The 18670-nt window shown below is 39.0% G+C and overlaps 1 protein-coding gene across 5 annotated transcripts in view; it reads right to left on the bottom strand.

Moving 5' to 3' along the window:
* Positions 1-18670, bottom strand: part of cacna2d3a (calcium channel, voltage-dependent, alpha 2/delta subunit 3a) — a 797416-nt gene that overhangs the window by 84076 nt on the left and 694670 nt on the right. For all 5 annotated transcript variants that reach the window (XM_072280402.1, XM_072280404.1, XM_072280403.1 and 2 more), the window contains 2 exons: positions 15997-16052; positions 2082-2193 (listed from right to left, as the gene is read on the bottom strand). In XM_072280402.1, the coding sequence (XP_072136503.1) occupies positions 2082-2193; positions 15997-16052 (168 nt within the window). The remainder of the gene's footprint in view (positions 1-2081; positions 2194-15996; positions 16053-18670) is intronic.

Here is an 18670-nt window from a genome sequence, read left to right as displayed (position 1 = left end):
GGAATCAGACCTCACATAAAGGCAAACAATTTTGGCCATTGAAGGTTAATCATCTCTGACCCAAGGCTACATTGTAGTGTCCAATACCCATCCATCTTCAGCTGTGTCCTCAAGCCTACAAATGTGTGTGTACGATATTCAATTTCATTATCAACTCCTGAGTTTAATAATCCCACATTTTTAAACCCTAACCCTAACGCAACAGTCCAAGGCAATAGTCAGTCATGGTCTGATACGCAGCAAATAATGTTCACAGGACAGAAGTGCCAGACAATGACCATCCCTAATAAAGGGTTAACCAACTACTCCTGACAATCAAAAGTATGACCAATCCTGGCTGCCCCACCAAGACTATCCAGTGAGTCACCATTGACTAGAAACTCAACTGGACCAACTACTCACAGTGAATGTAACTGTAAGCATAAGCATCCTGTGGTGATGACTCAGCTCTTGACACACTGTTGACAAGGCATGTCAGAAGCTCATTGAGGTGTTCTCCACTTCTCTGAATAAGTGTGGCACTAACATTCAAGAAGCTGAACACCATCCTGAACAAAGTAGCCTGTAGGCAGTGAGAGTGGTGGATAGAATAAACGGTGAGCTGTAGCATCTACGAAAGACACCAATAGTTTCTCATCTAGGACGCTCCGAGAACACATCCCAAACCTTCAATCACTCTCACCAAGACGGAGAAAGGTGCATGGGAGAGAGAAACACCAAGTGCAGGTTACCCTCCAAGTCACTTGCAAGCTTGACTTGGAAAAATGTCACGGGTCCCACTGATTCTAAATCCTGGAATGTCCTGCCCAACAGCACTGTAGAAGCATCTTCACCTGAAGTACAGATATTCATGAAGGCTGACTCACCACCTCCTTCTCAGAGACAGTTGAGCAAAAATGATAGACTTGCCTAGACTTTGAAAGTTAATGGAAGTGCTAATCTACCCTTAGAGCTGTGCTTATCACTTGGCAGAGGCGGTATAACCATCCCACAAAGTTTATTTTATTGGAACGGCAGAAGGTACTTAATATTAAACCCAGAGAGCCAAATGATGAAGGACAGGATATTATAGCCAAGTTATTCCTGCTTTTAAGCCCTTATTCACAGTGTTCTCACATCCCACACCGCAAATTCTCCAGATAAGTACCTTCTTAAGCCTTATAAATAGATATGAGACAGCTCAAAGAAACTGGCATAAGAAAGAAAAGAAAAACTAGTGCTGGAAAAACTAATGAGACTGTAAGCTAATAAATCCCCAGAATTTGCTGACCTTAAATCATGTTGTAGCAATCCAACCCCAAAGATATTGTTTATCTGTGGGTTCAAATAGTGCAAAGAATGTTTCATCAATATGTACAAAGTACATAAGTTTGCTAAGCTGATAAAAAGGCACCATAAACTACAAAACAATATCTAGAATGCTGCATGTTAAATCAGAACAATTTAATGCAGTCAGCCCAAGGCAACATTCAGGTATGGTGACATTCACAGTGAAGATGGTACCAAGGAATGATGATCTCCAACAAGATTTTTGGTGACAGTATATAAATCTTTCCTCCACTTTATAAACAGAAGCATTTACTAACAAACTGTTCATTGAATATATGATACATCAAAATACTTAACTTAAAAAAAATCTAAAATAATTCCACAATTTTAAGTGACTGAGCTTCTTTTTAGTGCCAACCATGGTGTTACTCTTAAAACCCTGGTTGCACTTCCCAAAAAGGTGTTTACTTTAGTTGATGAGATGGAGGGACTCTACCACAAATAGAAGAAGAAATTGCAAATGGAATGCAGCTTCAATTGCATTTCCTATTTGCAGATCATGTGCGATCTTTCAACAGAACATAAAGTGACCTATGGTTCACCATGCCCCATACAGAACTTTTATAAGAATCTGCAACACCGACAATTATATAATCAACATTTGACCAAACACTTGAGTTTTATGACAGCGAATTTAAGTATCCACCCAGTTTTAGTTTAGAAAAATACCATTATGTGAGTTTGTCACAGACTTGTCAAACAGACCTGCCCTATTTGCACCGAAGCTGGAAGAGAAATGAAAATTGCCCTACTTGTGGCAGCCATCACAGCTGATTGTCCCCGTAGTTTCCTTTATCGTCCGCTCAGACACAAACGCTGCATATTCAGTGTCACATGGCTGGAGAACTTGCTTAGGTCTCTGTGCTGAAAGAAAAGAAATCAGAAACAGTCATGAATCATACCATGAAATGCAAGAATCAAATGCTTAAACTCCATATGCTTGGAGACAAGTCTTTAATTACCATCAATAGATTAAAAAGATCAAAACCTGTGTGATAATAGTAGATTTTGGGCTATGTACTACAGTAAGTTTTTACATTAAAATTTGATTTGTTGATAGAGTTAAAACAAATGCGGAAAATTTACAGACAATGCATTTCTCTCGCCACCTTGTGGTAATTTAGGACAATTGCTAGGAGTCTTCAACTAATTATGTTCACATGTTCCATACTGAAGATCTATGGCATATCAGATTTCCGCCACTCTCAAATTCAAGCCAGGTGGTTCTTTTTGGTACCAGATTTAGTTTAAAAATAAACTCGATAGTTCTAATCTTTATGTCATTAGTTTCTTAGAAAAATTACTTATGTCAAATATTTTCCCAGAAATTACAATTGTTGAAAACTTAAATGGGGAAACAGTATTGAAGTTTCATTTTTCATTCAGAGATTCAAGAATACCGTGACATTTCAAGTTTCACTGAATTGCCCCTTACAAAAATGTTCTAAATTAATAAGTTGCCTGAATAGGATAAATAATTGTAAATGGTCTATTTACATCTCTGGTGCGAAGGCTACGTTGATTTGAAAAGGAACCTGTTCAAAAAATCTGAAAGCTTTTGTGCTTCTAGTTATATACCATATCACAAAAAACCAAACTGTATTGTATTATTTACATCTTTTATGATTGCCTGTAGGATAATTTTGTGAAATCACTGCTTTGGACCAGAGAGCTCAGTACAAATTAACTTGTCTATTAAATGTCCCATGGCCTAACAATAACAGCAATTACTGGAGCAATTTTATCATATTTTTGCACAAAAGCATGATTTTGGCAGTGATTCTACAAGGACTATGCTTATGGCATAAATATTATATTAACCACCTTCTTTGGCGCCATACCAGGAACATACAAGGATTGTGTTTTAAGTGCTGCTTGAATGCTTCCCAGTACTAAACAACACATCTTTTGTGTTTTTAAGTCCAGAATAAATAGCACAGTAAAGAAAAAGATAATTTATTTATCTTCCTTGATTTGTTAAATTTCATGAAGTTTGTTTATGTGTACGTAGAGGAGAAATTAGATGTAGCTATTTCAATAGTTTTGTGATCTATTACAATGAATGTGCTATTATTCTATCATTCTTAACATATCTACTCATTGTATCATAACTTTGAAAATTATGGATTTACCCTTCAAAATCACAAAGATGACAGTGATGAGAGAAGACTATTCCTCCCATAACTCTCCTTATTTTTCCCATTGACGACTGGCTTCCATCCCACTGGCAATGTCTTTCCATAACTGACAGCTTATATTTCATCTGGTGATATCAGAGTCGTTGTTACAGTATAGCTTCCTTCCTTCCAATTGCTTGACTATATTTCATCAGTGTTAATACAGTCTAAACTCATGAGACATTCCCATGGAACAAATGAGGATTTCTGGATAGTGAGGAGCAATACTTGTCCTCTGGAAGTTCAGAGTGGTCATCTAAGCATGGCTTCGAAAGAGATGAGGGAGGTTTTTAATGGACTTTTTTGCATCTGTATTTACTCAGTAGATGGTCACAGTGTCTATAGAAGTGAGGCAAAGCAGCAGCAAGAACATGGACCATATACAAATTGCAGAGGAGGGGCTGTTTGCTGTCCTGAGGCAAATGAAGGTCCTCAGGGCCTGTTATCTTCCTTTAGACCCTCTGGAAAGCTAGTGCAGAAACTGCAGGAGCCTGAGATATTTGGAAAGTCCTTAGCTACGGGTGAGGTTCCGGAATATTGGAGGATAGCTAGTGTTGTTCTGTTGTTTAAGAAAGGCTTTAAAAATAAGACAGGAAATGATAGCCTTGTGAGCTTGACATCAGTAGTGGGTAACTTATTGGAAGTATTCCAAGGAACTGGATATACACAGTAAGTATTTGGATAGGACAGGGATTAGTTAGGGATAGTCAACAAGGCTTTGGGTGTGGTAGGTCATGTCTAACCAATCTAATAGAGTTTTTCAAGTAATTTACCAGGAAAGTCCTTGAAGGCAAGGCAGTGGATGCTATCTACATGGACTTTAACAAGGCCTTTGACAAGGTCCCGCATGGGAGGTTGGTCAAGAAGCTGGCATTAAAGTCACTTGACATCCTAGATGAGGTAGTAAATTGGATTAGACATTGGTTTTGCAGAAGAAGCCAGAGACTGGTAGCAGATGGTTGCATCTATGACTAGTGGAGTGCCACTGGGATCTGTGCTGGGTCCATTGTTATTTGTGATCTATATCAACAGTCTGGATGATAATGTAGTAAACTGGTTTGCAGATGATGCCAAGATTGGGGGCATAATGGACAGTGAGAAAGGCTATCAAAGCTGGCACCGGGACCTGGACCAGCTGGAAAAATGGGCTGTAAAATGGCAGATGGAATTTAATGCAGACAAGTGTGAGGTGTTGCACTTTCGGAGGACAAACTGGAGTAGGACTTACAGGATGAGTGGCAGGACACTGAGGAGCGCAGTAGAACAGAGGGATCTGGGAATACAGATCCACAATTCCTTGAAAGTTTTGTCACAGGCAGAGAGGGTCATAAAGAAAGCTTTTTTTCACATTAGCCTTTATCAGTCAAAGTATTGTGTACAGGAGTTGCGAAGTTATGCTGAAGTTGTATAAGCTCTAATTTGGAATATTGTGTGCAGTTCTGGTTACCTACCTATAGGAAAGATGTTTGAAGGAGTGCCGTGAAAATTTACAATGTTGTTGCCAGGGTTTGAAGACCTGGGTTGTAGGGAAAGGTTGAATATTTCCACTGCTGCCTTTAATGAGTTTGTATGTTAGCCCTGTGACCATGTGTGTTTCCTCCGGGTGTTCCGGTTTCTTTCTACAGGCCAAAGACATACTGGTTGGTAGGTTAATTGGTCATTGTAAATTGTCCTGTGATTAGGCTAGGGCTAAATCGTTTGTTTGGTGGTGTGGCTCAAAGAGCTGGAAGGGTCTGTTCCATGCGGTATCTCAATCGATTCAATAAGTAAATAAACAATAAAATATTAGGACTTTATTCCTTAGAATGTAGGAGAAAGAGGAGAGATTTGATATAGATATATACAGTTATGAGGATTATAGGCAAGTTAAATGAAAGCAGGCTTTTTCCACTGAGGTTGGGTGAGACTAGAACTAGAGGTCATGGGTTAAGGGTAAAAGGTGAAATGTTTAAGGAAAACATAAGGACGAACTTCTTCACTCCATGGGTGGTGAGAGCATGGGACAAGTTGCCAGTGAAAGTGGTGGATGCGGGTTCAATTTGAACATTTAACAGAAAATCGGATAGGTACATGGATGGGAGGGGTATGGAGGACAATGGTCCGGGTGCAGGTCAATGGGACTAGGCAGATTAATAGTCCAACATGGACTAGATGGGCTGTAGGGCCCATTTCTGTACTGTAGTCTTCTATGACTCTATCAACAAATGCAACAGCAACCAACAGATAATACTGTAACGCTGCTAAGCTTCAGTAATCACACACATTCCAGTTTCATCTCTTATTTCACTACAATAATACAGAACTAGCCAATGACAATGTTATTTATGGTTCAGTTAATAATGCTGCTACCTCTGAGTTGGAAGATTGCGAGTCGTATCTCATTCCAAATACTTGGGCGGCACTACACTTTTGGTCGTAGAACCTTTTGGGTTAGAAGTTTATGAAACTCCATCTGCTTCCTTTTGTAGTGTTAAAAGATCAAATGCTACAGTTTCAAAGAGGAGCTGATGAGCAAGTCTCTAATGTCCGGCCAATTTTTACCACTCAACCAAAACCACTAATCTAGTCATTATCACATTGCAATTTGTGGAAGGTAATCATGCACAAATCCAGAAGGAATTTTGGCCACCAACATCACCTTCCTCCCACCTCATCAATATCGCCTGCCTCATGGCAGTTAAGATAGAGCACTGGGAGCCCTGGTCCCATTCCAGACTGTTTTGATGCATAGATGGAAGTGAAATGAGAATCAAAGATAATACTTCTGGTCTCCAGGGTAAATCTGAGATGTGCTACAGATTGCTTCCACTCTCAGTAACTCTATGGCAGCTGTGTTTGTTGCTTAGTCAGGCTGAAAGCGTGGATTGTTGCTATGGAAAGCTTATCCTCACAATGGTACAATCTCAAAGAAAGAACACCCATGGCTGTACTTCATTATGAGTTTGAAGAGATTTGGTATGACACAAATGACGAGCAAATTTCTACGTATGTACAGTGGAGAAGATTCTGACTGGTTGATTCACCGCACAGGATTGCTCCAATGTATAGTATTGAAAAAGGTAATAGACACAGTTAGCTCCACAGTGGGCACAGCGGTACCCTCATTGACATCTTCAAAGGGCAATGGCTCAAGAAGATGGCATCCATTATGGAGGAGCCTCACCATCAGGGATGTGCCCTCTTCTAATTATTACCATCAGACAGGAGGTACAAGGACCCACACTGAGCATTTTAGGAATGGCTTCTTCCCCTCCACCATCAGATCTCTGAATCGTCTGTGAATCCTACCCCGCGATTCCTCTATTGTGCCATCTATCTATTTACGTATTGTAACTTTTTACATCTTGCACTGTACTGCTGCCACCAAACAACAAATTTTGTGATATATGTCAGTGATAATAAACCTGATTCTGTTTATATGTTGTCTTATTTAATAAAAGGCTTGTGACCAGTGGAAGTCACTCTAAATGAAACAGGGTTCAGGGCCCGCATGTTCTTAAGAGGCTGAAAAGTCAGGTGAAAAAGTCCAAGGAACCCTGGATGTCAAAGGGTACCGAGGGCTGGATAAAGCAAAAAAAAAGGTAGCTTTGACAGGCGAGGAGAAATGAAAACAGGAAAATCCAAAAGGTAAAAGCCCATAGATTCCAGAGCAATTTGGGAAACTGGATGTGAAATTTGTTTGGTGATAGGAGACAGAAGGTGAATGGCCAAGGGTTGTGTCTGTGCCACTGGAAGCCTGTGACTGGTCATGGTTTGCGTAGTTTAATGCTGGGCCCCTATTGTTTATAAACAACCTGCATGTGAATATAGCAGGTATAGTCAATAATTATGAAAATTTGTGGTATTGTCAATAGTGGTATTCTTCAACTATAAAACTGCACTGTTGAATTGGTAACACAAGAAGAGCAAAGACAGATGAAATTAATGTTTTAGAATTCTGAGGTGATTCATTGCGGAAGGACAGATGCACAATAAACGGTAAAACCCTCGGAAGTACTGAAGGACAGAGGGACTGTGGTGTACATGCCTCAGGAACCTGAAGGGAGCAGTACAGTTAGATAAGGAGACTAAGAACGCTTAAAGGATCTGCGACTTCATTATCCAGGGCAAAGAATATAAGAGCAAGGAAGTCACAGTGCCACTTCATAAGGCCCTGACTTAGGCTAGAACTGAGTGTTGAGCACAGTTCTCATCACCACACTATGGGAAGTTTGCAATTGCACTGGAAAGGATCCGGAGGAAATTGACCGGGTGTGGCCTTTGAGGAAAGGCTGGCCAGGCTGAATTTGTGCAAAAGGTTGAGGATGGACCTAATGGAGCTCTACAAAGAGACATAAAAAGGGGAAATAACAAGAAACATTTCCCTTTAACAGAGGTGTACATAATTAATAGGCAGAGGTTTAAGGGGTGAGAATCAAATTTCAACCACTGTTATTCAATGCATTGAATCAGGGGACAGTGGAGGGAGGCAACTTCACAACATTTGAGAACTATTTGGATGAGCACTTGAAATAACAAGGTATGGAGGTTTACAGACCAAATGCTAGTAACTGGTTTTAATATGGATTTCTGCCTAATGTCTGGGGTAGATAGTGGGCCAAAGTGCCCTGTTTTCATCTTGTATGATTCAATAGCTCCGAAGTTATTCCTTCGCAGCAAATTAAGTGTTAAGAATCTTAATAATCTCATTTATTATCTCTTAGTGCTTTATCTAAATTAAGTTGAATGGTAGGCTGAAAATGAATAACTTGTGTTTTATGATAACCTAGTCACCAAATCATAGTATACCATATAAACCATTAAACCATTGTGCTTTGCTGAATTAATTTAATTTAAAACAAATTTTATTTTAATAGGGACAAACCAATTGATCAGAAATAGTTTATACATTGGGAACTAAAGATCAGTTAATGTTTGGTTTCAAACAAGTAATGCTATTCTAGGTAAATGCATGGAGGCAAAGAATCAATTTTGGTCTCCATCTTATACGTTAAGTTAACAATGATTGATGAAATAGATTGTCTTCCATAACCAAAGAACTACAGAAGGTGACATAGATGTAACTGATAACTCATTGTAATTTTTCAGTAATCTGTAGGGGATATTTACAACTATTTGCACCACAAGTTGCAGAACTTAAAACTGTTGAATGTGTTTCTTTGTGAAATTTCATGAACAATCCAGTGGAGTCTGCAGTGAAATGATTGCCTGTAGATTATTCTGGCTCTTGATAATTGCCTTCAAACATCATGAGAATGAAATCATCACATTCAAAGTACTGCTCGGAAGTTAAGGCATTGCTCAAAAATTGATTATATACCGTTCCAGCAGTTCCAGTGTCGCACGATAAGCCCCTCTAAGTCACACTAAAATTATTGTTTTGGAAACTTCTATTGAAGGTTTTATTATGAAGGGAGGGTGTATTTGAGTTGGCCTCATTCCTAATCCTGGAATATTGTGTTTTTCCACTTTCTGGTATGGGTTGAATCTAGACAAAATCTGCACAAATATGGGATAGTTCACTAACTCATTCTGAGTTTTTCAGCACTCAGTTACATCATTGAAGTTGTGATCATAGAAACTTTGAAATCTGGCAGAGCTTGAAGTCTGGCTCAGTTTCAGCCACCCACAATTTTCAGATGGTGAAAATAATATCAACTTTAAGAAATGCATAGGAGGCCTAAAGAAGTTAGGAAGAAGTTAATATTGGTAATATTTAGTAGGTGGACTTCAATAGAGGATCCCTTGATCAGTCACTGTAATTTTAGGAAAAGAGCCACAGAAAGTCAGGCAAACAATTTTCCAAGGTTTCTGTGATCTTTCTCCCAGAGCTAGGGCAAGCGATCAACTGAAAGCCATTTTGGAATTTATGTCCTAGGAGTTTTAATACAGAAATTAATGGTGGGCTATCTAGGGCTTACAGTGAAATAGGGAACTTAAAGTTAAATTTTGGAAAAGAGGCATTTTTGGACAGAACCCAGGTTAGAGACAGAGCAGCAACATTGTAAAGCCAATGTTCTTGATCTAAGTTCCCCTCAATTTAGCTCCCCCTGGGAGAATAGAATGGATAAATCTACCCAGATTGCATTCATTGTGCAGATTTAGTTACTTTTAAATATATATTACAGGCAAATGGTAACAAAATATATCGGCTGGTTCACATGAAGGAAAGAAATTTACCAAAAAGGCTGTGTCCATCATTAAGGACCCCCCATCACCCAGGACATGCCCTCTTCTCCTTGCTACATCAGCAAGGAGGGACAGAAGGCTGAAGGCATACACTCAACAATTCAGGACAGTTTCTTCCCCTCTGACATCCGATTTCTGCATGGATATTGAACTCCTAAACACCAGCTCACTACTAATTTTCATTTCTATTTTTTTGCACTACTTATTTAATTTAACTATTATGTGTGTGTACTTGTTGTATTTCATTTTTTTTCCCTATTATTAAGTAATCACATTGTACTGCTACCACAAAGTTAACAAATTTCATGGCATATGCCGGTGATATTAAACCTGATTCTGATTCTGATATTTACGTAGCATCCTGTCTGACCACAGGAAAGCTCAAATGCCTTCAGTGCATATTTAGTCAATGTTTCACTATGGGGCAAGGCAACCGCTATTTCTCATTCAGCAAGATTTCACAAAATAATTCAAAAAAGAATAACATAATGTAGGTATCTTTCCTGTCCAAATGCTCCAGGGATGAGTGTAGGTAACTGACCAGCGTAAATTTCTGTTACCAATAAATATTTAACCCTGTATTCTGCCTTCAAATTTGACCTTCCAAAAAGGAATCACTTCACACTTTTTTGGTTTGAACTCCTTCTGTAACTACTCAGCCCAGCTTTGCATCCTGTCAACATCCCATTGCAATCTACAACAGCCCTCCATACTATCCACATCTCCACCAACCTTCACGCCATCTGCAGACTTACTAACCCACCATTCCAGTTTCTCATCCAAATCATTTATAAACATCACAAACAGCAGGGGTGCAGAACAGATCCCTGCAGAACACCACAGTTCACCGACCTCCAGGCAGAATACTCTCCAACTATTACCATCCTCTGTCTTCTATGTGAAAGGTAGTTCTGTATCCACACAGCCAAGATTTCCTGGATCCCATGCCTCCTGACTTTCTGAACGAGTCTACCATGTGGAACCTTATCAATAGTGTTACACCACACCCATTGTTCTACCTTCATCAATGTGCTTTGTCATATCCTCGTAGAATTCATCAGTCTCATGAAGCACGACCTGGCCCTCAAGGCCACGCTGACTGTCCCTTATCAGACTTCTTCTCCAATACTCATAAATCCTATCGCTAAGAACCCTCTCCAATAATTTTCCCACCACTGAAGAAAGACTCACTAATCTACAAGTCCCAGAGTTATTCCGATTCCCTCTCTTGAACAAAAGAACATTTGCCACCCTCCAATCATTTGGAACTTCTGTGGCCAGTGAGGATGCAAGGATTATCATCAAGGGTGCAGCAATCTCTTCCCTTGCTTCTCATAGTATCCTGGGGTATTTCCCATCTGGCCCCGGGAACTTATCAATTCTAATATATCAGCCTGTTTTACTCTTTCCTCACAATTATCAAGGTCCCTTGTGCATTAAGAAGAGCAGGAGTGAACCTGGGTCTCTGAAACTGCAAGGCAGTTCTTTCAACAATTCTTTCTTTTTCCTAATTATTTTCTTACTTTTAAATATAAAATTTCTTCCCATGTTCTTTATTGTTGAGACCAGAGGTTTGATGCATAAACTTCAGCTTTCAAACCTGACAGTAACACGTACCGCTGGAGAGGATAACAGTTCAGAACTAACGAAGGCTGTCAGATTTGCCTCGTATCCTGACTATGCTTCTATGAACAGATTTCATTTACAACCTATTTAGGGTCATAAATGTCTTTGATATTGATATTAACAGGTACTAACAATTGCAAATGACTTGCTAAAACTAGAAGGAAAGTTCTTATGGATTTTGATTGACTTTATTTACAATACTAATGGTTTGTTTAATCAAAAAAGTTAACAGTAGAGGTAAAATTGGAGATGGATGTCTTGCTAATATTGATAGCAATTCTGAGCTATAGCCTTTCTTGCTTACAAGAGAAATGACTTAAAAGCAGATAGTGAACATCTTTTATTCCATGGAAAATGTTTCCTCACTGTCATTTGTGTAATATTTTTAAAATTGAAGTCACAATCAGTTGTCAGTTTAGAGTAACATGACAGCAAGAACTCTTCCAAGTTGACATCTGATAAAAGCTCCACTTTAAACAACAAGATCTGTTTTGAATTTTTTGAACTTCTTCATGAACAAGGTCTATATTATGAACTGGAAATGAACCTAGTTGGATGGAATTGTGTTCCTCTTACTTTGCTATCTCAGACACTTTATTAGGTACCTCGCATTTGTGGTCTCCTGCTACTGTAGCTGATCCACTACAAGGTTCAATGAGCTATGCGTTGAGAGATGCTTCTCTGCACACCACTGTTGTAACGTATGACTGTTGAGTTACTGTCACCTTCCTGTCAGCTTGAACCACTCTGGCCATTCTCCTCCGACCTCCCTCATTAACAAAGCACTTTCACCACAGAACTGATGCTCACTAGGTTTTTCTTTTGTTTTTCACACCATTCCCTGTAAACCCCAGAGACCTGTTGTGCATGAAAACCCCAGGAAATCAGCAGTTTCTGAGATATTCAAACCACCCTGTCTGGCACCAAGTCATTCCATGCTCTAAGTCACTTAGATCACACTTCTTCCCCTTTCTGATGTTTGTTCTGAACAGCAACTGAACCTCTTGACTATGTCTACGTACTTTTATGCTGCCAAATGTTTGGCTGATTTACATTAACGAGCAGGTTTACCGGTGTACCTAATAAAGTGGCCAATAAGTGTATGCCCATATTTTAAATTGCTCTAGTTTATTCCATTTGCAGGAAGATTGATCCTGAATTATACTTTTAATACATTGAACACTGAAATAATAATTGCCAATCAACTTATCCTATCTTGAATAACACAACAGAATTAGTTCATTTGTTGTCAACAGTTGCACTGATGCAGTTATTAACTGATGAAATATTATCTGTAGTTTGATATATAAATGAAATGATTATGTCTGGACCTAACATCTGGCTGTCATGCTCATAGCTGAACAATTAAAGCTTCGTGATGTGACTCAGAACTGTAAACATTTTATTTTAATGCTGTCATTTGAGTTGCACTATGATGTGTTGTAGTGGTTTACAAGGGCAATGTTTACATTTCAAAGCTATCACTAAGTCATGAAGCTAAAAGTTTCAATGTCTCTATAACCATTAGGGAAACTGCGGGGAATTTAGAGATGTAACAGACCATTTAATTTAAATCTGCACTTCAAAGGCACTGAATAGGGCAGCAAAGTACCACTAAAATAAACCAAGAATGATTCATATGTCTGTACAAACAATTACGCTATACACATACTTATCAAAAAGTGCAGGAAAATTAACTCATAAGGTGCTGTTCAGTCCAAGGAAATTCAGGTCTTTCTTGGATTATCTTTACTTTAAGATTGTTGGAATGATGAAATAAGTATCACCATTATAATAAAATATCAACTCAATTCAACCATGAATGTTCTTCCCATATACTGTTACACAAAAACACATTCCAAGATGAAATAAAAGATTTTAAATATTTATGTATTTTCATCCAGTTTATTCTTTTGCATCTGTATTAAATTAGCTTGCTATTCTCCGATGTACTTTAAAGCTTCGTGAATGCTTGTTACACTTTTGGCCACTGAATGAGCGAGCCAGTTTTCTAGCTTATGGTGGAATTCTCTCTTCTTGGTCTATGTTATCCCCGAAGATTTATTATCAGACTAATAAGTCAGCAGTTTGGGATTAAATTGCACCATGACAGTTGTGATATTTAATTCAATAAAATTCCAGACAGAGTGGGGTAATGATTCAGTTACTGTCCTAGTGACACAGAGCCTTGGAGTAATAATCTGCAGGAAGTCACTTCAAAAGGTTATGTTTCAATTGAAACAGAAAACTTGTAGTAATATAAAGTTATAGCAGTAGAAATAAATGACCTTCCCAGAAAGAAACCTGGAATAACTAACCAGTTTGACAAATATATTAGACCCAAACCTGCTCCCATGTAGTTGACACCTAATTGCTCCCGGGGTTGCCTAAACACTTAGCTACATCAAACTGGTACAAAGAAGAACAAAAAAAATTGTATGGATGTTTCCAAGACTTGACATATGAAATGTCCTAACCTGTTTAACCTCCAGGGAAAAAGGTTGGCTAAAGAAATGCTTCCTCCTCTCCTCTCTAAATGGACGTCCCTCTATTCTGAGGCTGTGCCTTTTGCTCCTAGGCTCCCTCATCATGGGAAACATCCTCCCACATCCACTCTATTTAGGTTTCAGTGGAGTAGAGAATAAAGGGAAATCTTATAGCAGTATACAAAATTATGAGGGGCATAGATAGGGTAAAAACATGCAGGCTTTATTTCCTCGACATTGAGTGAGACTAGAAGTAGAAGTCATAGTTTTAGGGTGAAAGGTGAAATGTTTAAGGGGAACCTGAGGTGGACTTCTTCATTCAAGAGAGTGGTGAGAGTGTGGAATGAACTGCCAGCAGAAGTGGTAGAAGCCTGCTCAATTGCAATGTTAAAGAGAAGTTTGGATAGGTGCATGGATGAAAGGGGTGTGGAGGGCTATGGTCCGGGTGCAGGTAAATGGTACTAGACAGAAAAATAGGTCAACAGAAAAGAGGTGGGCTGATGGAGTTGCTTCTGTACTGTAGTGCTCTATGAATCAGGGAAGTTCATGAAGATGAAACTGGAGATTGGTAAAAAGTACCTGGCTTAAATCACAAAAAGTGAATAAATAAAATGCCTGCTAGTGTCAGTAAAATAATCACGAAAGCTTCCTTACTTTAATAGAACCACTGTTAAAAGAATGGTATCCTTGTACTTTAAGGATGCAATGCTGAGGCTTTATAGGGCACTGGTGAGGTCTCACTTAGAGTATTGTGAGTAATTTTGGGCCCCTTATTTAAGAAAGGCGGATTCAAAGGAGGTCCACGAGAATGATTACAGGAATGAAAGGCTTATCATATGAGGAGCTCTGGGCCTTTACTCACTGGAATTTAGAAGAATAAGTGGGGATCTATTGAAGTCTATCAAATGTTGAAAGACCTAGTTAGAGTGGATGTGGGGAGGATGTTTCCTATGGCGGGAGAGTCTAGGACCAGAGGGCCCAGCCTCAGAATAGAGGGACGTCCATGTAGAGAAGCGAAGAGGAAGAATTCCTTTAGCCAGACGGTGGTGAATCTGTGGAATTCATTGCCACAGGTGGCTGTGGAGGCCGGGTCAATGGGTGTATGTAATGTGGAGGTTGATAGTTCATGATCAGTCTGAGTTTGGAAGGTTATGGGAAAGCAAGAGAGTGGGGTTGAGAGGAAAGCGGATCAGCCATGACGGAATGGTGGAGCAAAGTCGATGGCCTAATTCTGCTCCTCTGTCTTACGGTCTTACAGACTACTCCTTTATTGAAACATATGGGAGTTGTAACACAGAAACTGCCCATTTATCCTACTCAGTCTTGATTGTTGTTTACCATCCATGTAGGCAAATAACATTAATCATATTTACCCATCTTGTTTCATTATCTATTTAATTCACTTAATCAAGGTCATGTTATACATTAATGCAGTTCCTAACTCTGTCTCTGATTGTGGAAGAAAATACTACATTCTTAAAATGCTGCCCTATTCTCCCATCACTCTGCTCTAATTTTCCTCATTTTGTCTAATATTCATGCTCTTCATCCTCAAACCAGTGGAAGTCATCTGGTTCTATCAACTGTGTCCTATCCTTACAAATATTAAAAGATCACTTAGTGTTTTGTACCGAAAAGAAAAAAATAAAAATCACTTTTTCAAACCTTCCCATGATGACCCACCTCTGACTTTGGTTTCAGAGGATGTTACTGACAAAGTTTGCTCTATAAATAGTCCGCCAAGCCAACCAGATATATAAAGAAACAGTCACTGCAAAGGTGAGGAATCTATTAAGCTGATAGACTTAACAAAAACTTAGGTATTATATAACCATTAGAATAAATCAATCCTGAACCAGTCATCATGACAAATAACAGAATATCTATGAGAACCTTGGCTGAGAAGTTGTCCAGCAGACTATTTAAAACACAAAACCACAGTCACAGATCAGCCACCATTTCATACCATCACCAGCTAATTCTCCTCTGACATTTAGACTACAACTGTCTTTAAATATGTGCTGACGGTTGATCTACACCAGGAACTGATTTGAGATTTCTACTTCTGAGGTGGACTCAAACCCACGTTACAGATGAAATGATGCACTGGTGTTGGTTCGTGGAAGAACCGCTTGAAGTTGACACAATAACTCTGCTTGCTGATCTAGAGAAATAGGTATCAAACTTACCCTTCACTGTGAAATCAGAATTCCACCAACTGCAAAGATTGAATTCCACCAGGAATCTAGCAAAAATTACAAAGGAACATTGTTAGGACTTCTACAGAAATTACCTCACTAAATCATTAAATCTGCTCTGGCCAAGATTATCAAGCCTTATTTGACAATGTACTGCAGTGAAAAAAAACAAGACATGTTAAAATGTTTGTTGTATTGCTTTTTCAAAAGTTAATTCTGTACTTTTCCCACAATACAAAATATTGTTATTATTTTAATTATAATAAAGAACACATTTACATGCGAACTTTTTGAAGAACTACAAGGAAGATATTGTTAAGCTGACAGAGAGAAACTGAATAATTAAAAGCTTCCTACAAAGGAGATCTTGCAACACATAAATCTGAGGTAGAATTGATTATTACTAAATGGTGCTGCTTGTAAATGGATGGCTGGTTTATACTTCATTTCTGAAAAAAAAAGCATGATTTGTTGTATGCTGGAAAACAAGATGAATGAATATAATTTTGGTGACATACTTATGGTTAAGGAAAAAGGTGCACTTTGGTTAGCAAAAGGAATTAACTTCATTTATTTTCAGCTATTGTCCTAAAGCAAGGGTGGTGAACCTTTTTGAGAGCATGTGCCCACAGCGCCAATAATCTTCTAAAACATTCTTTCGTGTGCCACGGTAATTTTGAACAGATATCATTGTTAATTAATTAGTAACAATAATTATGAACCTTTTTAAGGAAATAAAGGATGAGTTCTGTTGCTTATATTGTTTTACTATTGATAAAGATAAGACAGAGACAGATTGAAATAAATGAAGCATTTTAGAAAATTGTTAATCTCAAAAACTGCTCAAAAATTGCAAATCTTTTAAAGCAGCGGTCCCCAACCACCGGGCTGCATAGCATGTGCTACCGGGCCGCGAGGAAACGATATGATTTGGCGATAGGAGTCAGCTGCACCTTTCCTCATTCCCTGTCACGCCCACTGTTGAGCTTGAACGCACACGAGGTCATTACCCGCACGTCATCCATGTCAGCGCGGGAAGGAGATCAACTCCTCGAGCTTGCAAATGACAGTGGGCTGAAAAGAATGTTTGACGTAACATCTCTGCTGGCACTCTGAATCAAAGTCAAGGCTGAGTATTCTGAGATAGCCATGAAAGCGCTGAAAATGTTGCTTCCATTTCCAACATATCTCTGCAATGAATGCAACGAAAACTAAATTGCGGAATAGACTGGACATAAGGAACTCCCTTCGAGTATCGAGTTTTGACATGACCAAGTTCATCACAGCCTCTCAAAGTCCAACCTAATGCCCCTGTTGTGAAAGGTGGTAACAGGCAAGGGCGGCCAACAGGGCTCTGGTGAAGCTGTACAAGCCAATCCCCTTCACAGCAGATGCAATGGATTACAGAAGCATTGATGAACTCCAACCATACCATTGACTTTGGACAATGGAAGTGGTAGGTCATCAGTGGCCTATACTTCACTGGGAGCTAGGGGCCCAAGAAGTTTATCACTGAAAACAATGACTCCCATGAACATCCATAGATGTGCTAAACTACATGAAGTATTTACTGTTAATATTACTGAATATCTAGTGTTCACTCACAAATGACAGAAGAAAAAAAATATAAACAGAGTGAAACCAATGCCAATTGGCCCATCTGTCTACTATCCAAATACTGATGTGCACACCGGGATTTTAAAACATTCAACATCACTCATTCTTGCAACAGTCTGGCTGGCACCAAGCCAGTGTGAAACATCTACGAAATCATCTCACCACTCAGGGTTTATAGTAAAAAAAAAATTAACTGCTTCATTTGGTAGTAAAGATAATTATGTATCATTTTATTAAGGTGGGATTTAAAGAATCGAGGGGCGGCACTGCATGCTGAACCCTAACAACATTTCTGCACGTGTTATCTTAGGCATGGATGCGATAGGCTCGCCACCCCATTTCAAACAATAAATGAAGGGTTAAATTCGGGCAAGACAAAGTTGAGTGTTAATCTGCAACACAAAAGTTTATAGAATATTTACTGAAATATGAATTATGAGCACCTTAAAACTACAATTTCTGATGGAAGATTTTCAAGTCTGGGTTCAGTTTAGACAGTCAATCACATCAATCAGACAAACAAAACACATAAAAAGCAGGCTACATCAAATATTACAGCCAAGAACAAGGGTGCAGAATAATCATAAATGCGACTGACTAGAAGTAAGCATGGCAATAGTTTGATTTAGACTGGCAGTTTATCAGTAGAGCTGATTTTCTCTGTTACACCTGGCTGGAGGCAGCTCACCAAAGCGGAACATGAGGCAGGCACATCTAAAGAGATCAGTGCCTTTTTCTATAGGTAGTGTAGGCTGGGTTGTTATGTCTGAAGTGCAATGTTTTACTTATTTATTTTGGTGATACGGCAGAATAGGCTCTTCCTATCCTGCGAGCCACACCACCCAGCAATCCACCGATTTAACCCTAGCCTACATACGAACATAAGAATTAGGAGCAGGAGTAGGTCATCTGGCCCGTTGAACAATATGATCATAAAACCATGGACTCACCTACTTGCCTTTTCCCCATAACTATTAATTCCCCTACTATGCAAAAATCTATCCAACCGTGTCACAAACATATTTACTGATGTAGTGTCCACTGCTAC

The sequence above is a fragment of the Mobula birostris genome, chromosome 16, assembly GCF_030028105.1.
Source record: "Mobula birostris isolate sMobBir1 chromosome 16, sMobBir1.hap1, whole genome shotgun sequence".
In the NCBI taxonomy this organism is placed as follows: Eukaryota; Metazoa; Chordata; class Chondrichthyes; order Myliobatiformes; family Myliobatidae; genus Mobula; species Mobula birostris.
This window is presented reverse-complemented; position numbering and strand designations above follow the sequence as displayed.